The sequence below is a fragment of the Thalassophryne amazonica genome, chromosome 6, assembly GCF_902500255.1.
Source record: "Thalassophryne amazonica chromosome 6, fThaAma1.1, whole genome shotgun sequence".
Classification (NCBI taxonomy): domain Eukaryota; kingdom Metazoa; phylum Chordata; class Actinopteri; order Batrachoidiformes; family Batrachoididae; genus Thalassophryne; species Thalassophryne amazonica.
Genome location: NC_047108.1, coordinates 35,569,481 through 35,590,845, shown reverse-complemented (window position 1 = coordinate 35,590,845; position 21,365 = coordinate 35,569,481). Strand labels below are relative to the sequence as shown.

The 21,365-nt window shown below is 42.8% G+C and overlaps 1 protein-coding gene across 2 annotated transcripts in view; it reads left to right on the top strand.

The window, feature by feature from the left end:
- Nucleotides 1-21,365, top strand: part of nr1h5 (nuclear receptor subfamily 1, group H, member 5) — a 133,776-nt gene that overhangs the window by 53,891 nt on the left and 58,520 nt on the right. For both annotated transcript variants that reach the window (XM_034171986.1, XM_034171985.1), the window contains exon 2: nt 18,025-18,149. In XM_034171986.1, coding sequence (XP_034027877.1) covers nt 18,059-18,149 — 91 coding nt within the window. In that variant the 5' untranslated portion in view covers nt 18,025-18,058. The remainder of the gene's footprint in view (nt 1-18,024; nt 18,150-21,365) is intronic.

The following is a 21,365-nucleotide window of genomic DNA, read 5'->3' as shown; positions in this document are numbered from 1 at the left end:
ACAGAACAATCTGAGAGAAAGAGTCTAACCAAATACCGGCATCACTGAAAGCAGCCAAGATAACGATACGTCTTTGGGATGGTTATGAGTAATTTTTTCTCTAATAGTTAAATTTTATTAGCAAAGAAAGTCATGAAGTCATTACTAGTTAAAGTAAAGGAATACTCGGCTCAATAGAGCTCTGACTCTTTGTCAGCCTGGCTACAGTGCTGAAAAGAAACCTGGGGTTGTTCTTATTTTCTTCAATTAGTGATGAGTAGTAAGATGTCCTAGCTTTACGGAGGGCTTTTTTATAGAGCAACAGACTCTTTTTCCAGGCTAAGTGAAGATCTTCTAAATTAGTGAGACGCCATTTCCTCTCCAACTTACGGGTTATCTGCTTTAAGCTGCGAGCATGTGAGTTATACCACGGAGTCAGGCACTTCTGATTTACGGCTCTCTTTTTCAGAGGAGCTACAGCATCCAAAGTTGTCTTCAATGAGGATGTAAAACTATTGACGAGATACTCTATCTCACTTACAGAGTTTAGGTAGCTACTCTGCACTGTGTTGGTATATGGCATGGAGAACTAAAGAAGGACTCATCCTTAAACCTAGTTACCAGCGCTTTCTGAAAGACTTCTAGTGTAATGAAACTTATTCCCCCACTGCTGGGGTAGGTCCTCAGAGTAAATGTAAATGTTATTAAGAAATGATCAGACAGAAGGGAGTTTTCAGGGAATCTGTAAGTCTTCAATTTCCATACCATAAGTCAGAAAAAGATCTAAGATATGATTAAAGTGGTGGGTGGACTCATTTACATTTTGAGCAAAGCCAATTGAGTCTAATAATAGATTAAATGCAGTGTTGAGGCTGTCATTCTCAGCATCTGTGTGGATGTTAAAATCGCCCACTATAATTATCTTATCTGAGCTAAGCACTAAGTCAGACAAAAGTTCTGAAAATTCACAGAGAAACTCACAGTAACGACCAGGAGGACGATAGATAACAACAAATAAAACTGGTTTTTGGGACTTCCAATTTGGATGGACAAGACTAAGAGTCAAGCTTTCAAATTAATTAAAGCTCTGTCTGGGTTTTTGATTAATTAATAAGTTGGAATGGAAGATTGCTGCTAATCCTCCGCCCCGGCCCGTGCTATGAGCGTTCTGGCAGTTAGTGTGACTCGGGGGTGTTGACTCATTTAAACTAACATATTCATGCTGCTGTAACCAGGTTTCTGTAAGGCAGAATAAATCAATATGTTGATCAATTATTATATCATTTACTAACAGGGACTTAGAAGAGAGAGACCTAATGTTTAATAGACCACATTTAACTGTTTTAGTCTGTGGTGCAGTTGAAGGTGCTATATTATTTTTTCTTTTTGAATTTTTAGGCTTAAATAGATTTTTGCTGGTTATTGGTGGTCTGGGAGCAGGCACCGTCTCTACGGGGATAACTAACCAAACAGCGTCTGCTACAGCATATTTCTGCTGATACGTGACAAAGTGGCATATTTGTCATACTGTTGGCCTGTCATGTGGTCCTGTGGTGCCCCGCTGTCTGTCCTGTCAGACAGACATGATGTTCAGATCGCCTGCTGCATGTCCACATAAACTGACGGCCCAGTCCAGCTGGAACAGCCTGTCAGTGTGCACGCTCTCCAGCCCGTTGTAGAAGCAACATATACTCAACAAAAATATAAACGCAACATTTTAGTTTTTCCCATTTTGTTTGAGATGAACTCAAAGATCTAAAACTTTTTCCACATACAATATCACCATTTCCCTCAAATATTGTTCACAAACCAGTCTAAATCTGTGATAGTGAGCACTTCTCCTTTGCTGAGATAATCCATCCCACCTCACAGGTGTGCCATACCAAGATGCTGATTAGACACCATGATTAGTGCACAGGTGTGCCTTAGACTGCCCACAATAAAAGGCCACTCTGAAAGGTGCAGTTTTATCACACAGCACAATGTCACAGATGTTGCAAGATTTGAGGGAGCATGCAATTGGTATGCTGACAGCAGGAATGTCAACCAGAGCTGTTGCTCGTGTATTGAATGTTCATTTCTCTACCATAAGCCGTCTCCAAAGGCGTTTCAGAGAATTTGGCAGTACATCCAACCAGCCTCACAACCCCAGACCACGTGTAACCACACCAGCCCAGGACCTCCACATCCAGCATGTTCACCTCCAAGATCGTCTGAGACCAGCCACTCGGACAGCTGCTGAAACAATCGGTTTGCATAACCAAAGAATTTCTGCACAAACTGTCAGAAACCGTCTCAGGGAAGCTCATCTGCATGCTCGTCGTCCTCAGGGGTCTCGACCTGACTCCAGTTCGTCGTCGTAACCGACTTGAGTGGGCAAATGCTCACATTCGCTGGCGTTTGGCACGTTGGAGAGGTGTTCTCTTCAACTCTATGAAAAGAGATGTGTCGCAGTGCATGAGGCAGATGGTGGTCACACCAGATACTGACTGGTATCCCCCCCCCAGTAAAACAAAACTGCACCTTTCAGAGTGGCCTTTTATTGTGGGCAGTCTAAGGCACACCTGTGCACTAATCATGGTGTCTAATCAGCATCTTGGTATGGCACACCTGTGAGGTGGGATGGATTATCTCAGCAAAGGAGAAGTGCTCACTATCACAGATTTAGACTGGTTTGTGAACAATATTTGAGGGAAATGGTGATATTGTGTATGTGGAAAAAGTTTTAGATCTTTGAGTTCATCTCATACAAAATGGGAGCAAAACCAAAAGTGTTGCGTTTATATTTTTGTTGAGTATATGTTTTTATGCTTTCGATATGAGTACAGCAAGCGCACACACGCGCGTCTGTTAAAACATGGTGCGTGTTCTGCAGCTCTGATGTCCAGGACCAGAGATTTCAACAGCTGCCACACCCCTGTCCGTTCAGCGCACAGACCAAGGTGTCACTCTCTGATCAGATCAGATACGCCTCGCCTGCGGGGGGACGAACCACACGCATGCACGTGTTGGGGGGGGGAGCGGGGAGAGCTCGCGACACACGCACATGTGTTGTGGATGGAGCTGACGGCACACCACATCTCGACAATTCCACAGTCGTGTGGAACTTAGACAAATTTCACTGCCAGCATAACAATGGTTGTCTGCAGACTGTTGTTGTGCCAAGAGTGTGACTGGCCACACATTTTCTAAGTGCCAAACGAGTGGTGTTAGATGTTTGTGCACGAGAGGGTTCAATGGGTTCGCACAGCACACATGATTTTACACAGGTTGCACACGATTCCTGCATCATGTGCACTTTGTGCGCACTTCAATCAAACTTCACACTACAACCCCTGGCAAAAATTATGGAATCACCGGCCTTGGAGGATGTTCATTCAGTTGTTTAATTTTGTAGAAAAAAAGCAGATCACAGACATGACACAAAACTAAAGTAATTTGAAATGGCAACTTTCTGGCTTTAAGAAACACTAAAAGAAATCAAGAACAAAAATTGTGGCAGTCAGTAAGGGTTACTTTTTTAGACCAAGCAGAAGGAAAAAAATATGGAATCACTCAATTCTGAGGAAAAAATGATGGAATCATGAAAAACAAAAGAACGCTCCAACACATCACTAGTATTTTGTTGCACCACCTCTGGCTTTTATAACAGCTTGCAGTCTCTGAGGCATGGACTTAATGAGTGACAAACAGTACTCTTCATCAATCTGGCTCCAACTTTCTCTGACTGCTGTTGCCAGATCAGCTTTGCAGGTTGGAGCTTTGTCATGGACCATTTTCTTCAACTTCCACCAAAGATTTTCAATTGGATTAAGATCCGGACTATTTCCAGGCCATGACATTGACCCTATGTGTCTTTTTGCAAGGAATGTTTTGACAATTTTTGCTCTATGGCAAGATGCATTATCATCTTGAAAAATGATTTCATCATCCCCAAACATCCTTTCAATTGATGGGATAACAAAAGTGTTTAAAATATCAACGTAAACTTGTGCATTTATTGATGATGTAATGACAGCCATCTCCCCAGTGCCTTTACCTGACATGCAGCCCCATATCATCAATGACTGTGGAAATTTACATGTTCTCTTCAGGCAGTCATCTTTATAAATCTCACTGGAACGGCACCAAGCAAAAGTTCCAGCATCATCACCTTGCCCAATGCAGATTCGAGATTCATCAATGAATATGACTTTCATCCAGTCATCCACAGTCCACGATTGCTTTTCCTTAGCCCATTGTAACCTTGTTTTTTTCTGTTTAGGTGTTAATGATGGCTTTCGTTTAGCTTTTCTGTATGTAAATCCCATTTCCTTTAGGCGGTTTCTTATAGTTTGGTCACAGACGTTGACTCCAGTTTCCTCCCATTCGTTCCTCATTTGTTTTGTTGTGCATTTTCAATTTTTTTAGACATATTGCTTTAAGTTTTTTGTCTTGACGCTTTGATGTCTTCCTTGGTCTACCAGTATGTTTGCCTTTAACAACCTTCCCATGTTGTTTGTATTTGGTCCAGAGTTTAGACACAGCTGACTGCGAACAACCAACATCTTTTGCAACATTGCGTGATGATTTACCCTCTTAAGAGTTTGATAATCCTCTCCTTTGTTTCAACTGACATCTCTCGTGTTGGAGCCATGATTCATGTCAGTCCACTTGGTGCAACAGCTCTCCAAGGTGTGATCACTCCTTTTTAGATGCAGACTAATGAGCAGATCTGATTTGATGCAGGTGTTAGTTTTGGGGATTAAAATTTACAGGGTGTTTCCATAATTATTTCCTCAGAATTGAGTGATTCCATATTTTTTTCCCTCTGCTTGGTCTAAAAAAGTAACCGTTACTGACTGCCACAATTTTTCCTGATTTCTTATAGTGTTTCTTAAAGCCAGAAAGTTGCCATTTGAAATGACTTTAGTTTTGTGTCATGTCTGTGATCTGCTTTTTTTCTACAAAATTAAACAACTGAATGAACATCCTCCAAGGCCGGTGATTCCATAATTTTTGCCAGGGGTTGTATGTGTGAAGGGGCCCTAAAGATCCCCTGAGGATTCCAGTGTATAAGAGGAAATGTACTGTATAAAACAATCCATTTCACTTTGGTTTTCTGTTAAGCTTCCATTTTTGGCTTTGTGTGGTTTTCCTCCAGTTCAAAGTGTCTCTGTTTGGTTGTCATATTTCTTTTTATTCTGTAAGTGTTCAACAAGTTCTATTTAAGCTTCTTGTTTACTAGTGTATGATACGTCTTTCTAGAGTGACATTTGGTGTTCTTTTTCTAAATATAGGATTTCTGTCTATAAGTCACCAATTTCAGCCATGTGTTTTATCTTTAAGCCGCTGGTGTAAGAGATTATGGGCCTTCTCAGATATGCCTTCATTGTCTCCCACAGTACAAAGCTATTGGGGGCGGGATAGTTTGTTTCACAGAAAATTAACCTGAGCCCATTTTCCACCACAGGAACTCACCCTATTCCCCAGATGGTGAAAACAGTTACAGGAATGGCCAAGTAACTGTCTTTCTCAGCCATCATGCCTCCAGAGAGCAGGCTGCAGTGACAGCAAGCATCTAATGCCAGCGATAGCTAGCAAGCAAACTTTTTAGCGAGCAAGCAAACTTTAATATTGGATGCAAGGTACCATAAAAGTTTGCTTGTTAGATAGTGCTAGCATCCAACATTAGTATGCTAGTCAGAAGGCAACAGCAGGAGTAACATTTTTTTTTATTTAGCTTCTCACTACATTGATATCATAATATAGTGCTCGGTTTAAACTGTGTGATGGTCCAACCTAGACACCTCAGACATTGATGCTGCTTCTGGACAAGTTTAACATACCTTGGGGGAGGGGAGATGCAGACACATGTGCCGTGGGTCCTTTTTTGAGACAAGCTTAGGCTTTTGTTAACTACCTATGTTAAATAAAGACCTCTTCTTCTCTTCTTTGTGAATGTAACTCTGTATTGTCGTGTTTAACAAAGGTTGCCGAAATTAATCATTTGCCCATGTAGTTATATCAGCTATTGATGAATGACAATTTTTGATACAGTGCCAACTGAGTGATTGGAGATCATGGGTGTTCATCTTAAGGTACGTTGACACTTGCACAAATTTGATCCCTGCACTAGCATACAATCTGGTGTGCCAAGGAGTAAACTCACAAACTGTGTGTGAGCTGTGCGCGGGTGCTTGCAAGTGCTCAAAGAAAATTTTGATATGTTCAAATTTCTCTGGTATACATTCATTTTGTGAACTAGACATTGCACAGTCTATTTGAAAACACTGTGTTTCACTGCAAGTCAATGCGTCTCATTGCTGCAGTGCAACGTATCTGAACGATTATGACGATTATAAACTTAATTTTACAGAGACATTCTAAGAAGGAATGAAAATGCAACCGTTTTACCAAGCCATTACAATAGAAATATTATAAATAATTACCTTTGAGATGATTCCAAATGCATTCTCCAAGTCATGAAGCACACGAGAACAGCTGAAGCTATAGATAATTTCTCTGTGATTCCTGGAGTGATGAGAGATGGTTTCCATCCATCCATCCATCCATCCATCCATCCATCCATCCATTTTCTTCCGCTTCATCTGGGGTCAGGTCGTGGGGGCAGCAGCTCAAGCAAAGCCGCCCAGAATTCCGATCCACACACCTCCCCCAACTCCTCTGGGGGAACCCAGAGGCATTCCCAAGCCAGCTGAGAGACATAGTCCCTCCAGTGTGTCCTAGGTCTTCCCCGGGGCATCCTCCCAATGGGACGTGCCCGGAACACCTTTCCAGCGAGGCATCCAGGGGGCATCCAGAAAAGATGCCTGAGTCACTTCAGTTGGCTCCTTTCGACATGGAGGAGCAGCGGCTCGACTCCGAGCTCCTCCCGAGTGACCGAGCTTCTCACCCTATCTCTAAGGGAACACACAGACACACTGCAGAGGAAACTCATCTCGGCCGCTTGAACTCGCGATCTTGTTCTTTCAGTCATGAGCCAAATCTCATGACCATAGGTGAGGGTCGGAACGTAGATCGATCGGTAAATCAAGAGCTTTGCCCCCTACTCAGCTCTCTCTTCGCCATGATGGTCCAATACAGCAACCGCATCACTGCAGACGCTGCACCGATCCGTCTGTCGATCTCACGCTCCATCCGTCCCTCACTCGTGAACAAGACCCCGAGATACTTAAACTCCTCCACTTGAGGCAAGGACACCCCACCCACCTGAAGAGGGCAGGGCACCTTTTTCTGGTTGAGAATCATAGTCTCGGATTTGAAGGTGCTGATTTTCACACGCTTCACACTCAGCTGCAAACCACCCCAGTGTACGCTGAAGGCCCTGATTTGATGAAGCCAACAGAACTACATCGTGCGCAAACAGCAGAGGTAAGATTCTGTGGTTCCCAAACCAGACCCCCTCAACACCCTGGCTGCGCCTAGAAATTCTGTCCATAAAGGTAATAAACAGAGCTGTGACAAAGGGCAGCCCTGGCGGAGGCCAACGTGCACTGGAAACAGGTTTGACTTACTAACGGCAATGCGAACCAAGCTCCTGCTGCGGTCCTACAGGGACCGGATAGCCCTTACCAAAAGGACCCTGGACCCTGTACCAACGGAGCAAGCCCCACAGAGTGCCTCGAGAGACACGGTGGAATGTTTTCTCCAGATCCACAAAGCACATGTGGACTGGTTGGGTGAACTCCCATGAACCCTCGAGCACCCGATGGAGGGTGTAGAGCTGGTTCAGTGTGCCGCGACCAGGACGAAAACCACACTGCTCCTCCTGAATCCGAGGTTCGACTATCGGTCAAATTCTCCTCCCCAGTACTCTGGAATAGACCTTACCTGGGAAGCTGAGGAGTGTGATCCCCTGTAGTTGGAACACACCTCCGGTCCCCCTTCTTAAACAGAGGGACCACCACCCGGTCTGCCAATCCAGAGGCACTGTCCCCGACCACCACACGATGTTGCAGAGGCGTGTCAACCAAGACAGTCCCACAACATCCAGAGATTTAAGGTACTCAGGATGGGTTTCATCCACCCCAGGAGCCTTGCCACCAAGGAGCTTTCTGACCACCTCAGTGACTTTGGCCTGGGTGATGGATGAGTCCGCCTCTGAGTCCCCATTCTCTGCTTCCTCTTTGGAAGACGTGACGATGGGATTGAGGAGATCCTCGAAGTATTCCTTCCACCGCCCGACATCATCCCCAGTCAGGGTCAACAACTCCCTACCCGCACTATAGACAGTGTTGGCGGAGAGCTGCTTCCACCTCCTGAGGTGTCAGATGGTTTGCCAGAATTTCGTCAAAGCCGACCGATAGTCCTCCATGGCCTCCCCGAACTCCTCCCAGACCCGGGTTTTTGCCTCTGTGACCGCACAGGCTGCAGCACGCTTGGCCTGCCGGTACCTGTCAGCTGCCTCCGGGGTCCCACTTACCAACAAAGACAAGTAGGACTCCTTCTTCAGCTTGACAGCATCCCTTACTTCCGGTGTCCACCGCCACGATAGGCACCAGAGACCTTGCGACCACAGCTATGAGCGGCCGCATCAACAATGGAGGTAGAGAACATGGTCCACTCAGACTCCATGTCTCCAACCTCCCCCGGGATCTGGGAGAAGCCCTCCCAGAGGTGGGAGTTGAAGACCTCACCGACAGAGGGTTCCACTGGTCGTTCCCAGCAGACCTTCATGATACATTTGGGCCGGCCAGGTCTGACCGGCTTCCTCCCCTTCCAGTGGATCCAACTCACCACCAGGTGGTGATCGGTCGACAGCTCAGCCCCTCTCTTCACCCGAGTGTCCGAGACACGTGGCGGAAGGTCAGATGATACGACTTTGCTGATACTGTCCTGGTGGCACATGCACTTATGGACACCCTTGTGCTCGAACATGGTGTTCGTGATGGGCAAATGTGGCTAGCACAGACGTCCAACAACTGACACCACTCGGGTTCAGATCGGGGAGTGCCGCTTCCTGATCATCCCCCTCCAGGTCTCACTGTCACCGCCCACGTGGGCGTTGAAATCCCCCAGGACAACAACCAATTCATCTGAGGGAAAATGGATCATCGGCTTCGAAATAATTATTTTTTATAATGCGACATCCAGTGGCACAAAGCGCGGCCTCCAGTGGTACAAAGCGTGTTGCATTGACAGGGCGAATTGTGCAGGCAGTGCGGGGATTAAATTTGTGCAAATGTCCAGACGGCTTTAGGATTGCAACATTGCCCTTTATGCACTGAAATTCTTACAGATTTCTTGAAAGATTTGATGTTTTGTAGTGTTGAGGGAAAAATATGCAAATCCCTTCAATTTTTTTTACATTTTTTTTAAACATTTCAATAATTTTGTCATATATTTTGTTGACAAGCTAGAGGTCCTCTGCCAAATTTGCTCCTCAAAGACTTGTGGATACTGCTTATGTACCCAGTCTTAAGTACAACCCACCGGTTGATATCACCTATTTGAAACAATATCTTTTTTTAACCTCATTACTAGCCCTAAATTGCTCCTGTCTAAACTCTTTGAACGTTTTGTAGCCCTTAAATGTACAGTACCAGTCAAAATTAGGACACACTTTCCCATTCAATTATGAAATGATGCTGACCACAAAAAATAATATATTGGGTTCATAATGTCTGCCATGAACAGAAGTCAAAGTAAATGTAAAAATCACTGCATTTTTTCCTTCCATTTGCTTTTTCCATACCATCCCACCTTTTTCTATGATTTGGATTCGTAGATGGGTTATTCAGGTTCCAGAGGTCTGTAGGTTAATTGATTAATGCACGAAAAAAATCTACCCATTATGGGAATTATAGGGACATAAATAGAAAGAATAGTCTTTGGTTATGGAGAGATGGTGTCTCCAGATGTCACAAAGTTTTAAACATTTCATTAAAGCCACTGGGGATCTAGCTGCTTTGGTCTGTGTCGAGACAGAAACTGAAGTCTCCTCCTGTCAACATATCCCTTGAGCACTCAGATACTCAGAAACATTTCTTGAATGAATGGTCATATTTTAGACCATACACTTTTGAAAATGTCCATGCTTCAGAGTACATATTTCTTGATTGATTTGAAAAAAGATACATATACCATATTTTACAGATACTAAGTCACACCTATCAAAAATGCATTGTGAATAAGAAAAAAACATATAAGTCACATCAGAGTTTTTCTGTATGTGGAACTTACTTTGTAACACAGCACTTTCCCGGGGATGAGTCTAACTAACAATGGACCGCAACTCAGTGTCGCACCTGTACACATCACAGCCTGTACTGTTACTGACCATCAAGACTTTTAAAATCAAACAATGAGCAAGATGGACAAATAAACATGCGTTGGACAACATATTGGATGCTATTTGGCACCGTTTGAACAAAAGATATCATCAAATGCACATGGATTGCTGCCCACAGCGTTGCAAACACTACAATAAAAACTTGATTTTGTTTCATGCTTTGAATGCTGTACATATTACTGTTGTTATTATTCTTATTATTAATTACACAATTTATTATTATTAGTAATAGTAGTAGTATTAATAATAATAATAATGAATGTGGCAGTTTTGTTGTTGCTGTTATTTTTGTTTTGTTTGTTTGTTTTTTCCTCATTAAATTGCACCAGAATATAAGTCACAGGAACAGATTATATGGTACTTGCCCTACCCATTATTTTAGCTTTTGGTGTTCGTTTGTTGGCTGTCTTTCTTGTATGAAAACTATCTCTGTTTATAACTTTTTCAAATAATTAGATCTTTTATGGGGTGCATTCAGTCCATTTACATTAAATGTTATAACTTTTACAAATAATCATATTCTTTATGGGGTACATTCAGTCCATTTACATTAAATGTTTATAACTTTTACAAATAATCATATTCTTTTATGGGGTGCATTCAGTCCATTTACATTAAATGTTGTAAATTCTACTACCCTAGCTATGTTTTTATTTTATAATTATGCTAGATAAGTTGGTGGAAGCATTGCCATGTTAACACAGTAAATGTTTGAGCTAAAATATTCAATTACATCAGGCAACAACACATTGATAATAGACAAAAACAAAACAAAGCAAAAGAAAAGGTCCATCCCATCAGAAAAGAGAACAATTTTAATTTTGTCCAGTAACAGCACTGCTATATAACAAATGCAGTACAAGTTCCTTCCAGTGGAGTTATGTGTTGTTGTCCTTAAGTGTAGATCTAATACTCATCTATAACTATATCAACAAACACCCAGTTTCAAGGCTAATAGACCACCCCTTTCAATAGTGGAAGAGAATTTATATTTTTGAGGACAGGTGGTAAAGAGTTCCAAAACTGGGGAGCAGAGCAGCCGAATGCTCTGCACCCTATAGTGGTGAGATGGGCGGGGGACAGTCAAGTGGATGAAGGAGGAAGCTCTGAAGGTGCGAGAGGGAGTGGCAACATGGAGGAGGTCAGACCATCGATTTCTATTTAATCTGCTCTATGGCAGACGCAGCCTGTGAGCTGTTGCCAGGCAGCCGCCATCTTGCTTAGCGTTATTACACGTCGTCAGGCATTAGATTAAATAGAAATTGGTGATGCACTGACTTAAACTCGAGTTAAAATGATCTGAAAATGCCATTTTGTGCAGCATTCAGGTACAGCGACAAGCTGACAAAGAATTGTGGAGTGAGCTTTCATCAATGTGTATTATATGTAATATTAATGATGTGGTGAAATGACGAAAATTGCAATTATTTTTTTGTGTCAATCTATATTCTGTAAAGTAGTGACTTCAGTTTTACTGCCTGAATGCTTTGTCATGATAAATATCTCACCATTTGTTTAGCGAATCAATTAGAAGTCTCACTTTCATAAATCTCAATTTATCCCTTTTTAATTAGCCTCTGTTTTTTTTTTTTTTTCTTCACATCAGGTTTTCCATCCTGAAATATTCTGTAAGGGCAAATAGAATGGAAATTTTTTTTCTCTCAGTTTGACGGGTGACATGACAGTCGCTATATTCTGTTAGTAATATAAGAATATACACTAATGAGATTAATTTCTCTGTGATATACTCCATATTCCAATGTAATGCTTTCAGATCCTGCTGAAGTGGAGGGCACACGATCGACGTGAACACACACTTCAATACTGACATAACTGGCCGACCGGTGTGGCTGTTTCATTTTATTTACTTTTATTTGAGCTCTGCGTAAAAGCGGTGCTACAGGTGGATTAATATTAATATCTTTAATGATGCGAGCGTGCAAAGCTCTTTCCTTCACCCCTGATAATTTTCCATCTTTAACTTAACTTGAATTCCTCCGCACGTCTGTCTCAATGTGCCGAAAAAGTGCTGATGTCCACGTCTTTTCACAATTCCTGTGCTAGTCAGACGATGTCCCGGATAAAACACAGCGTCCAGTTTGGAAATGAACGGCACATTCCACTGTTACAGGAGTTTTTGTCATGGAAAGAGGAGCGGAGGCTTCGCGCGTCGCGGCGGTGCCGCACGGTGCACAGCAACGCCGTGATGAAGCCTCACGGGACATGTTCTGGCATGTCCAGGCACATCCACATTTTCTCGGATAATCACTCGATGGAAAAACCACCGACAGCTGTCTGAACACCATCTCAAAGCCGTCCTGTGAGACCAAAACGGAGGTGTTCCTTTGTCTCGCTCCATCAGGAAATCGGTCGTGACGCGAGAAGCCTCCACTCGGCTTTCCATGACAAAATCTCTTGTTAAAAGTGAAATCTGCCGGAAAATGGTTGATGTCCAGCTCTTGTGATAACCAGAGAAAGTGCACACGACGGTCTGGCTCCACAGAGCCATCCGTTCAGAAATGATCCGGTGGTTTGTGGCTCTCGATGGTGGCATGGAGCGCGGCGCGCCGAGCGTCCTTAAAGCTGTAGTAACAGTCCTTATTCTCTGTGAAGCCTGTAAAATTTTCACCGAAAGCCAGATAAATTTGTTTCCAGCTGCCAGTCTCTAACAGTTTCTGAAAAAATTCTGATGGAAAAAAAGCCCAAATCATTCCGCCATTTCCTGACAATGAAAATCCGCCGAGGGGGTGGACCACTCCTCACTCAAAGCTGCTCACAGGCGAATGACGCAACCGACAGGCATGGAAAAAGTCACGCGTGCGCACGAGGGTTCAAGCTTGTCTGACGCAATCACACGTGATTCAAATCCATATGGTTTTTGAAAAAAATAATAAGGTTGGATACTTTTCTAATAGACCTCGTAGACCTGAGTGTTATCGGCACAGTAGTGGAAATTGATGTTATATTTGCAGAAAATATTGCCGAAGGGGAGGAGGTAAATGATGAAGAGGCCCCAGGATGAAGGCTGGGATGTGAAGGTTTTGAGCAAGATTAACTGAGTGTAGCCTGAGAGATAGGATTTAAACTAGGGGGGGACGACAAGTTGTAATAGTCGACTACGACTAGCTAACATCCGACTAGTCGACTATTTTTTATTAATCGAAAGCCAGTAATTAAGTTCATTTAACCCTTAATAGACCTGCTGGAGCTGCCACCGCTCCCTTCACTCAATGCAGAGAGTGTGTGAACCTCAGCAGGTGAATTAGTCGGCTCAAACACGTCATCTATGCCTAGTAAATGAATGCAGGTATTGTCTTCATGCTAATTCTGTTTTTTTTGTTTTGTTTTGTATTTGTGATTTTGTGCTTACATTTGTTGAAATAGATGTCACATTTGAGTTTCACCATGAAGATTCAAATTTGGCTTTATTCATTCAATGTCAAATTTAGTTGCCAACTAGTTGACTTGTCGATGACTAATGGTACCCGACTAGTCAACTCAACCTTAATTTAAACCAGTTTAATGAAGTGTGTGTAATGCCAGTGGAGGATAATTTATTGAGGAGGGTGATGTGAGAAATTGCATCAAAAGCTGCACTCAGGTCAAGGAGGGTGAGAATAGTGAGTAAACCAGAATCAGCTGCCATCAGGTGGTCACTAAGGATTTTTATGAGTGCAGTTTCTGTGTTATGAGGGGATGGAGAACAAACTGGAACTGTTCATTCAAGTTATTGCGGGATAAATGGGAGTGAAGTTGGATAGCTACTGTTTTTGAAGAATTTTGGAGATGAAAGGCAAATTAGACATAGGATGGAAGTTATTGAAGTTGACAGGATCAGCACCACACTTTTTAAAATATTGGAGTTATTGCAGCTGTTTTGAGTGGTGAGAGAGGAGTGAATGATAAGCAGAGATAAGGGGGCCCAGAGAAGGAGTAAAATAAGTGATATAAGTTAAATGGAACTACAAAAGTATACCAACATACGAGGTCTATTAGAAAAGAAACCGACAGTTTTATTTTTAAAAAAAAAAGTGTGGGTAAGTACGAGGTTCTATTAGAAAAGTATCCAACCTTATTTTTTTCAAAAACCATATGGATTTGAATCACGTGTGATTGCGTCAGACAAGCTTGAACCCTCGTGCGCATGCGTGAGTTTTTCCACGCCTGTCGGTTGCGTCATTCACCTGTGAGCAGGCTTTGAGTGAGGAGTGGTCTACCCCCTCGGCGGATTTTCATTGTCAGGAAATGGCGGAATGATTTGGGCTTTTTTTCCCATCAGAATGTTTTCAGAAACTGTTAGAGACTGGCAGCTGGAAACCATTAGAAAAATTTATCTGGCTTTCGGTGAAAATTTTACGGGCTTCACAGAGAATAAGGACTGTTACTACAGCTTTAAGGACGGCTTTAAGGATGGCTTTAAGTACGCTCGGCGCGCCGCGCTCCGAGCCGCCATCGAGAGCCACAAACCACCGGTTCATTTCAAAACGGATGGCTCTGTGGATCCGAGACCGTCGTGTGCACTTTCTCTGGTTATCACAAGAGCTGGACATCAGCCATTTTCCGGCAGATTTCACTTTTGACTAAAGATTTTGTCATGGAAAGCCGAGCGGAGGCTTCACGCGTCACGACTGATTTGCTGATGGAGTGAAACAAAGGAACACCTCCGTTTTGGTCTCACAGGACGACTTTGAGATGGCGTTCAGACAGCTGTCGGTGGTTTTTCCATCGAGTGATTATCCGAGAAATTGTGGATGTGCCTGGACATGCCAGAACATGTCCCGTGAGGCTTCATCACGGCGTTACTGTGTGCCATGCAGCACCGCCGTGACGCGCAAAGCCTCCGCTCCTCTTTCCATGGCAAAACCTCCTGTAACAGTGGAATGTGCCGTTCATTTCCAAACTGGACGCTGTGTTTTATCCAGGACGTCGTCTGACTAGCACAGGAATTGTGAAAAGACGTGGCCATAAGCACTTTTTCGGCACATTGAGACAGACGTGCGGAGGAATTCACTATTTTAAAAACTTAGCAATGTGCATTTGTCACCAAAACATAACTCCTCAAACATGAATGTACACATTCATTTTCATGCCATTTTGTAAATAAATATCCAAGGTTCCTTGTAATGTTAATCAAGAGGTCATCATATCTGAAACAAGTTAGTTTTAATTTACAGATGAACAAAGGTTTCTCAAAAAACTTCTAACTCAAAACTATTTTAATTACAAGTTTTATAATGTAAGAAATGATTTTTTTTTTTTTACTTCAGAATGTACAGTAATCAGAAAACCTTATAGTAAAAAAACATTGTAAGGATTTTCTTCAGAAAAGTATATAAATTAGTAGTTATGGGACACATTTCTGCACTGAAGTCTTCTGTGTTTTGGCTTGATGTTTCAGTTCTATTGGACAGCGCGCAGCTACGTCTGTGCAAAGCGGTGAAAGTTGGATTGGGTTGAATTTTGACTGTTGCTGTTTGATGACAAGAAACATGACCGTCGCGCCATGGCGTGTCAAAAATGCGACACTTCTCATTGAAAAGTGTTTTTAAGAGCAGTCCGCATCTCGTTTAACACCCTGAACGCGTGCAATGTAAAAGGCCTTCAACACTGTCACTGTTTAATGTGCTTTCAGTCATCATACTCGCTGCTTTGGGTTTGCGTATGCTTACTAAGGGTGGGTACTGATAAGATCTTGATATCGATTCCGCTTATCGAACCAATTCTTTATCAATTCCCTTATCAATACCTCTTGTGAATTTTCTGTGTACTAAAAGTAGGCTTTACAGGTTTTCTATGTCAACAACATTTTATTGAGTCTTAAATAAATATGAAATTGGTCCCTGGATCCAAGATCTCTGGACATAAAAAATAAAATAAAATCTCGACATGATGGATCCTTTATTTCAATTTTTGTCCAGAGATCAACAAAATCTGTAGTTTTTGTCAAAAGCATTTCCTTTCAGGTTTTAATGACACAAATGTGACTCCATTGCCTCAGAGCTCTTGCAGCCAGCTGCGTGCACATCAGGATGTAATTTAAAATGAAAAGAAGACATTTATTTTTGGTGGAGGGGATAAAAAAAAAAAAAACTGGCTTTGGTTGGTTGTAGTTTGTGATTTGTACTACAGCGTTTGGACACAGGTGTCATTTGATTAAAAACAGTGATAAATCTATCTTTCAATCTTTACTCGGCAGACAGCTGCAGAGCGTTTGCAGACGGACGATTCTTGTTTCTTGCGCGCAACAAGACAAGCGTCCCAGTTAGTGACTTTAATCCACACAAAAGTGCCATCTTTAAATGACTTTGAAGGAGGTTAATGAAGAATTTGCGGATCTGCCGCTTCTGATTAGCAACGAACCAGAGACCCACCGAAGCAGTGGGTCGCAGCACTGCTTCAAGCTTCAATCATCTTGAAGCAGCGGCCACTTCCGCGATAAACACCCTCAAAAACAGCCGCTGCGGTGTAATGTGAACTGAAGGACTGCTAAGGGAATCGTTAAGCAAAAAAAGGCTATTCATGTCGGTGAATCAAACCATTTGTCACATTGTTAGCGCTAGTTGGAGAAGCAACGAAGCAATGGGCCGAAGCACTGCTTCAAGCTTCAACCACTTTGAAGCAACGACCATTTTCACGATAAGCACCCTCAAAAACAGCCGCTCCGGCGTAATGTGAACTGAAGGACTGCTAAGGGAATCGTTAAGCAAAACAAGGCTATTCATGTCAGTGAATCAAACCATTTGTCACATTGTTAGCGCTAGTTGGAGAAGCAACGAAGCAATGGGTCGAAGCACTGCTTCAAGCTTCAACCACTTTGAAGCAGCGGCTCTGAAATCAATGTAGAGAAATGACCATTTTTGCGATGAACACCCTCAAAAACAGCTGCTCCTATGTAATGTGAACAAAAGGACCGATAAGGTAATCATTAAGCAAAAAATGCTATTCATGTTGGTGGATCAAATCATTTCTCACACATTGCTAGCTACTTGCTAATGCAATGTGCACACATGCCACTGCATTAATCCAGTTCATGAGTGAATGTGTCTATTGGTGAATTTCACAAACACAAATAGGAAAAAGTAAACACTCACCAAAGCTCCATCATGCCCATTTTGTCTTCCTCCAGTGTCCATCATGCCTCCTTCTCCTTCTTCTTCTTCCTCCGATTTGGTGTCAGTGTCACATGACCAGTGGAGCAAAACGTGACTGGCTGAATGTTGGATGCTTAAGTCAGGGGTCATTGCTTCTCCCTGTTTTTCTATTTTTTTAGGTTGAATTTTTTTTTTTTTTTTTTAGGTTGAATTTTTGAGGTTGAATTTTTTTTTAGGTTGTATTTTTTTTTTTTAGGTTGAATTTTTTGAGGCTGAATATTTGATGCTAAACAAATTCAACCTCATAAAATTCAACTTCAAACTCTGATTTTGATGCGAAAAAAATTCAACCTTTAAAAATTTTGATACTAAAAAAATTCAACCTTAAAAATTCAATTTCAAACTCTGATGGCACAGATTTACTTCCATATACATTCATCAAGGCTAAACTTTAAACCACACACCACAAGACTCTCCCTGGCGTATCCAGATTTCCCTCCAGCCTTTTCCGATCTGTGGAGTCCCAGCTGTTTGGACCCCGGTCTTCCTGCCACGGGTGTCCCTGCTCTGTCCCTGGGGACAGCTGAGTCCTCCTCCACTGTCCTCAGACCAGTGCTCGTGGAAGCTTTTCACTCAGCGTGTGTGTGTTTGTGCCCACAGATACTGTACTAAGAGGCTGAGTGTCTTCAGTCCGATGAGAGAGTGGAGCGAGCTGGAGATGAGCTTTTCCACAGGGGGCTTTTTGCCTGACACGTACTGCTCCACAGAGCAGCTCCAGTACTGCGGTGAGTCCACTTCTGCTCCCTGCTTCTCACTTTTACTTCTCCATCTGACTTTCTTTCTTTTCGTTTCTTTGTGTTGACATGCTGAAGTTTGTGTTTTAATGAGGCTGTTAATGTTTAGTATCAGTGCACAACACTTGTTTCCAATAAAAGTCATACGTGTGTTTGTAATGAGCTGTTAGAATGCACATGACAGCTTTAGGTTTCTTTTTTGTAAGCACTGAAGTTAACTGAAGGCCAGAAGAATTATTTTCCATCTTCAGGGACATTGTGTTGATTGTTATAGAAGTGACCTCCTCCAAACCTCCACGCTCAAGTGCCTGTCTTGAAGTGTGCACACTGTATGTTTCTAATATTTTTATTCATATCCACATCGTTGTAGTCCGTGCACGACAGCACGTGAAAGGGTATGGTTTTCGGTTCTGTGTGTTCTCTCCATGTGTGATCCAGTTTTGAACCAAACAGAGCAGTGACTGATGGTCAGCTAAGGGCAAAGTGTGCACTATCCCAGCTACTTTGCTGTGCCTCTCAGAAAATGTTGTTCCAGTTGCATCTTGCACACTGCCAACATGTGCTGGATCTGCTTCAGGTATATCTTTGCACATCCTTCACCTTGGGTCCTGATTGTAATGGTACTGTAGACTCCTGCCTCTATGGATCTGGGATCTCTATGGATCCCTGTTCTTGTGCTGCCACAATCAGAACCTTGTGGTGTCCTTCAGTCCAGGCCTTTGCTAGTCATTGGTAGGATATCTTCATGTCAAGAAACCCCTCTGTCTGTTGTACTACATCCTATGGAGGGATCTGGTGTTCCATGACTGAGACTTCAGACAGCTTTATTTGCAAAAGGTTGAAATTGTGATCTGTAAGTACCTGCCACTCCGAGTTTTGTGCACAGAGCGATCGTCAGGCTGAGTGTTCCATGTGAGAAGATTTCAGTTAAAGTTCAGTTAAGAACAGCTGGGATAATGTTTCTTCTGATTGGTTGCTTGGAATATTCCTAGGATCATTCAATGCAAGTTTTTGTGTTATTGCATTCTGTGGTGATTCTGGCTTTGTACATCACAATACTTCTGAGACAAACACTGTGGAAGGGGCAAAGGTCTTTGTTTCTACAATTGCATTTTATTTGATTTATTTTATATATCATTTTTGGTAGGGTAAGGTTAGACCTTACTTGTGTGAGCACCTTGAGGCAGCTTGTTGTGATTTGGGTGCTTTAGAACTAAATAAATTGAATTGAATTGATTATTAGCCTCACTGCAATTATTCTGAATATTCTGGTTGTGATTTTTCATTATGTTTTGTGTAGTTGACCTTGTCTCTGATTTTTCAGTTTCCTTTGGCTTTGATTTTTCATATATCAGATGTTCTTGTTGTATCCGTTGTATCTCAGGGCATGTTGTATACCTGTGATGTTTTTTGACAGTCAGGCTGTTATGGTTAGAGGTCCGGACGGGGCCGAACCGTTACAGGGGTTAGCTCAAATGCTGGGAGCAAGGACAGAACTGGTTGTGAACAAAAAAGCTATATTTCCAATAAATAAATAATATTGCTGCGCTGGGGTGCCTGCAGACTGGAGAGTCAACCTGCTTGTAGCGGTGGAAATTAGGGAGCTGCAGGTTCCCGAGCCAGTCTTGTAAGAGAATTGAAATCCTGGAGTATATGGGACTGGAGCTGGAACCAGGTGGGGACACACAGAGCTGAGGAGGAGGAACTAGGAGAACAGAGGAGAACAGAGTGATTGCACTCGTAACACTGAAGTCTTAACAACAAGCACTGAAAGCTTAAACAGGAATATTCACTGTTCTGGAAATAATGTTCACAGTCCTAGGAAATGAGGTTCACTATTCACAAATCGTTCACAGTTCATGAATATCTTCAGAGGTCAGGTGTTGCACGTCTTGTGATGCAGTTCCAGTTAAGCAGGGCTTGACTTTAGAAATGACTTGGAAAGTTCTTAGTGGTTCAGTATCAGAGTTCATACAGTTCTTGGAACAGTTCTTGGAAATAGTTCTTGAATATAGTTCTTGGAAACAGTTCTTGGTCATGCACAGTCACCAACGGGAGCAGCGTGAGAATGGCATCTTACAGACATGCAGGAACTTACCTGAACATTGACAGAGCTATGCGCTCTGAGGCTGAGAGCAGATGAGTTCCAAAGTGACATCGTGCAGAAGGTGGGGTAGGTGCCAGGAGCATGCAGCATGGAAGCTGCGCAGGGAAGCGTCTGGAAACACGAAAAGATCAACAAGCTCTAATACGGGAATTAGAGGTGGCCAGGTTACCTTGAGATGAGCTGTGGAAAGCTCAGACGTCAGAGCGCATGGAAGCGACAGTGTAGACAGGTCATACATTCAGCAGTAGATTCTGGCATCATGGAAAGGAAGAATCCGGCTGTGACTGAGCTCAAAACTGGGATTTAAGTAACCTGCTCCTGATGAGCTGCAGATGAACGCGTGTGTGAGTAGCTTTATGAGGGGCAAGTGTTCCTCGGCTCTGTAGTGCACCACCTGAGGGAAAACAGATGAACAACACACAAGAGGAGAGAAAGGGAAGGGGAGAGAGGCAGCCAAAAGGCTGGCCACACACAGCCAAGGGCAATTCTTGAGGAAATGGTTATAGATACACCTGTGGATGCTGTGAAACTAATAAGTCTTTGACGTTGTTGGAAGTTTGTTTAAAATACAAAAAAAAAAAAGTTTCATCCTACATGCCAATATTTAAAAGAATTTGGTATCACCCTATGATACGAGCCTATTCGGGGTTCGGTAGTGTTATCTCAAATGATGCATCTGTTGCCAAGGAGCTAGACAGTCGCCTTAAACAAGGCCAGCAGTTCTTTTGGTCGACTCCCTAAGAAAGTCTGGCAGAATCATGCACTGTGACTTTCCACAAAAGTGCAGGTCTACAGAGCCATTGTGGTCCCTACCCTCCTGTATGAGCTGAAACCTGGGTTCTGTATCGCCAGCACATCAAGATTACTGGAACGCTTTCATCAGCGTTGTCTCCGAAACATCTTCGGGATCAAGTGGCAGGACTACATCTCAAATGAGGACATCCTTACCAGAGCCAAATTGCCCAGCATGGAGTCTATTATACTCAAACAACAGCTTCGTTGGGCAGGTCATAGTAGCCAGGATGGATGATAACCGCATGCCGAAATTAATTCTCTTTGGCAAATTCTCTTTGGCGAGCTCAAGGAAGGGAGACAAAACC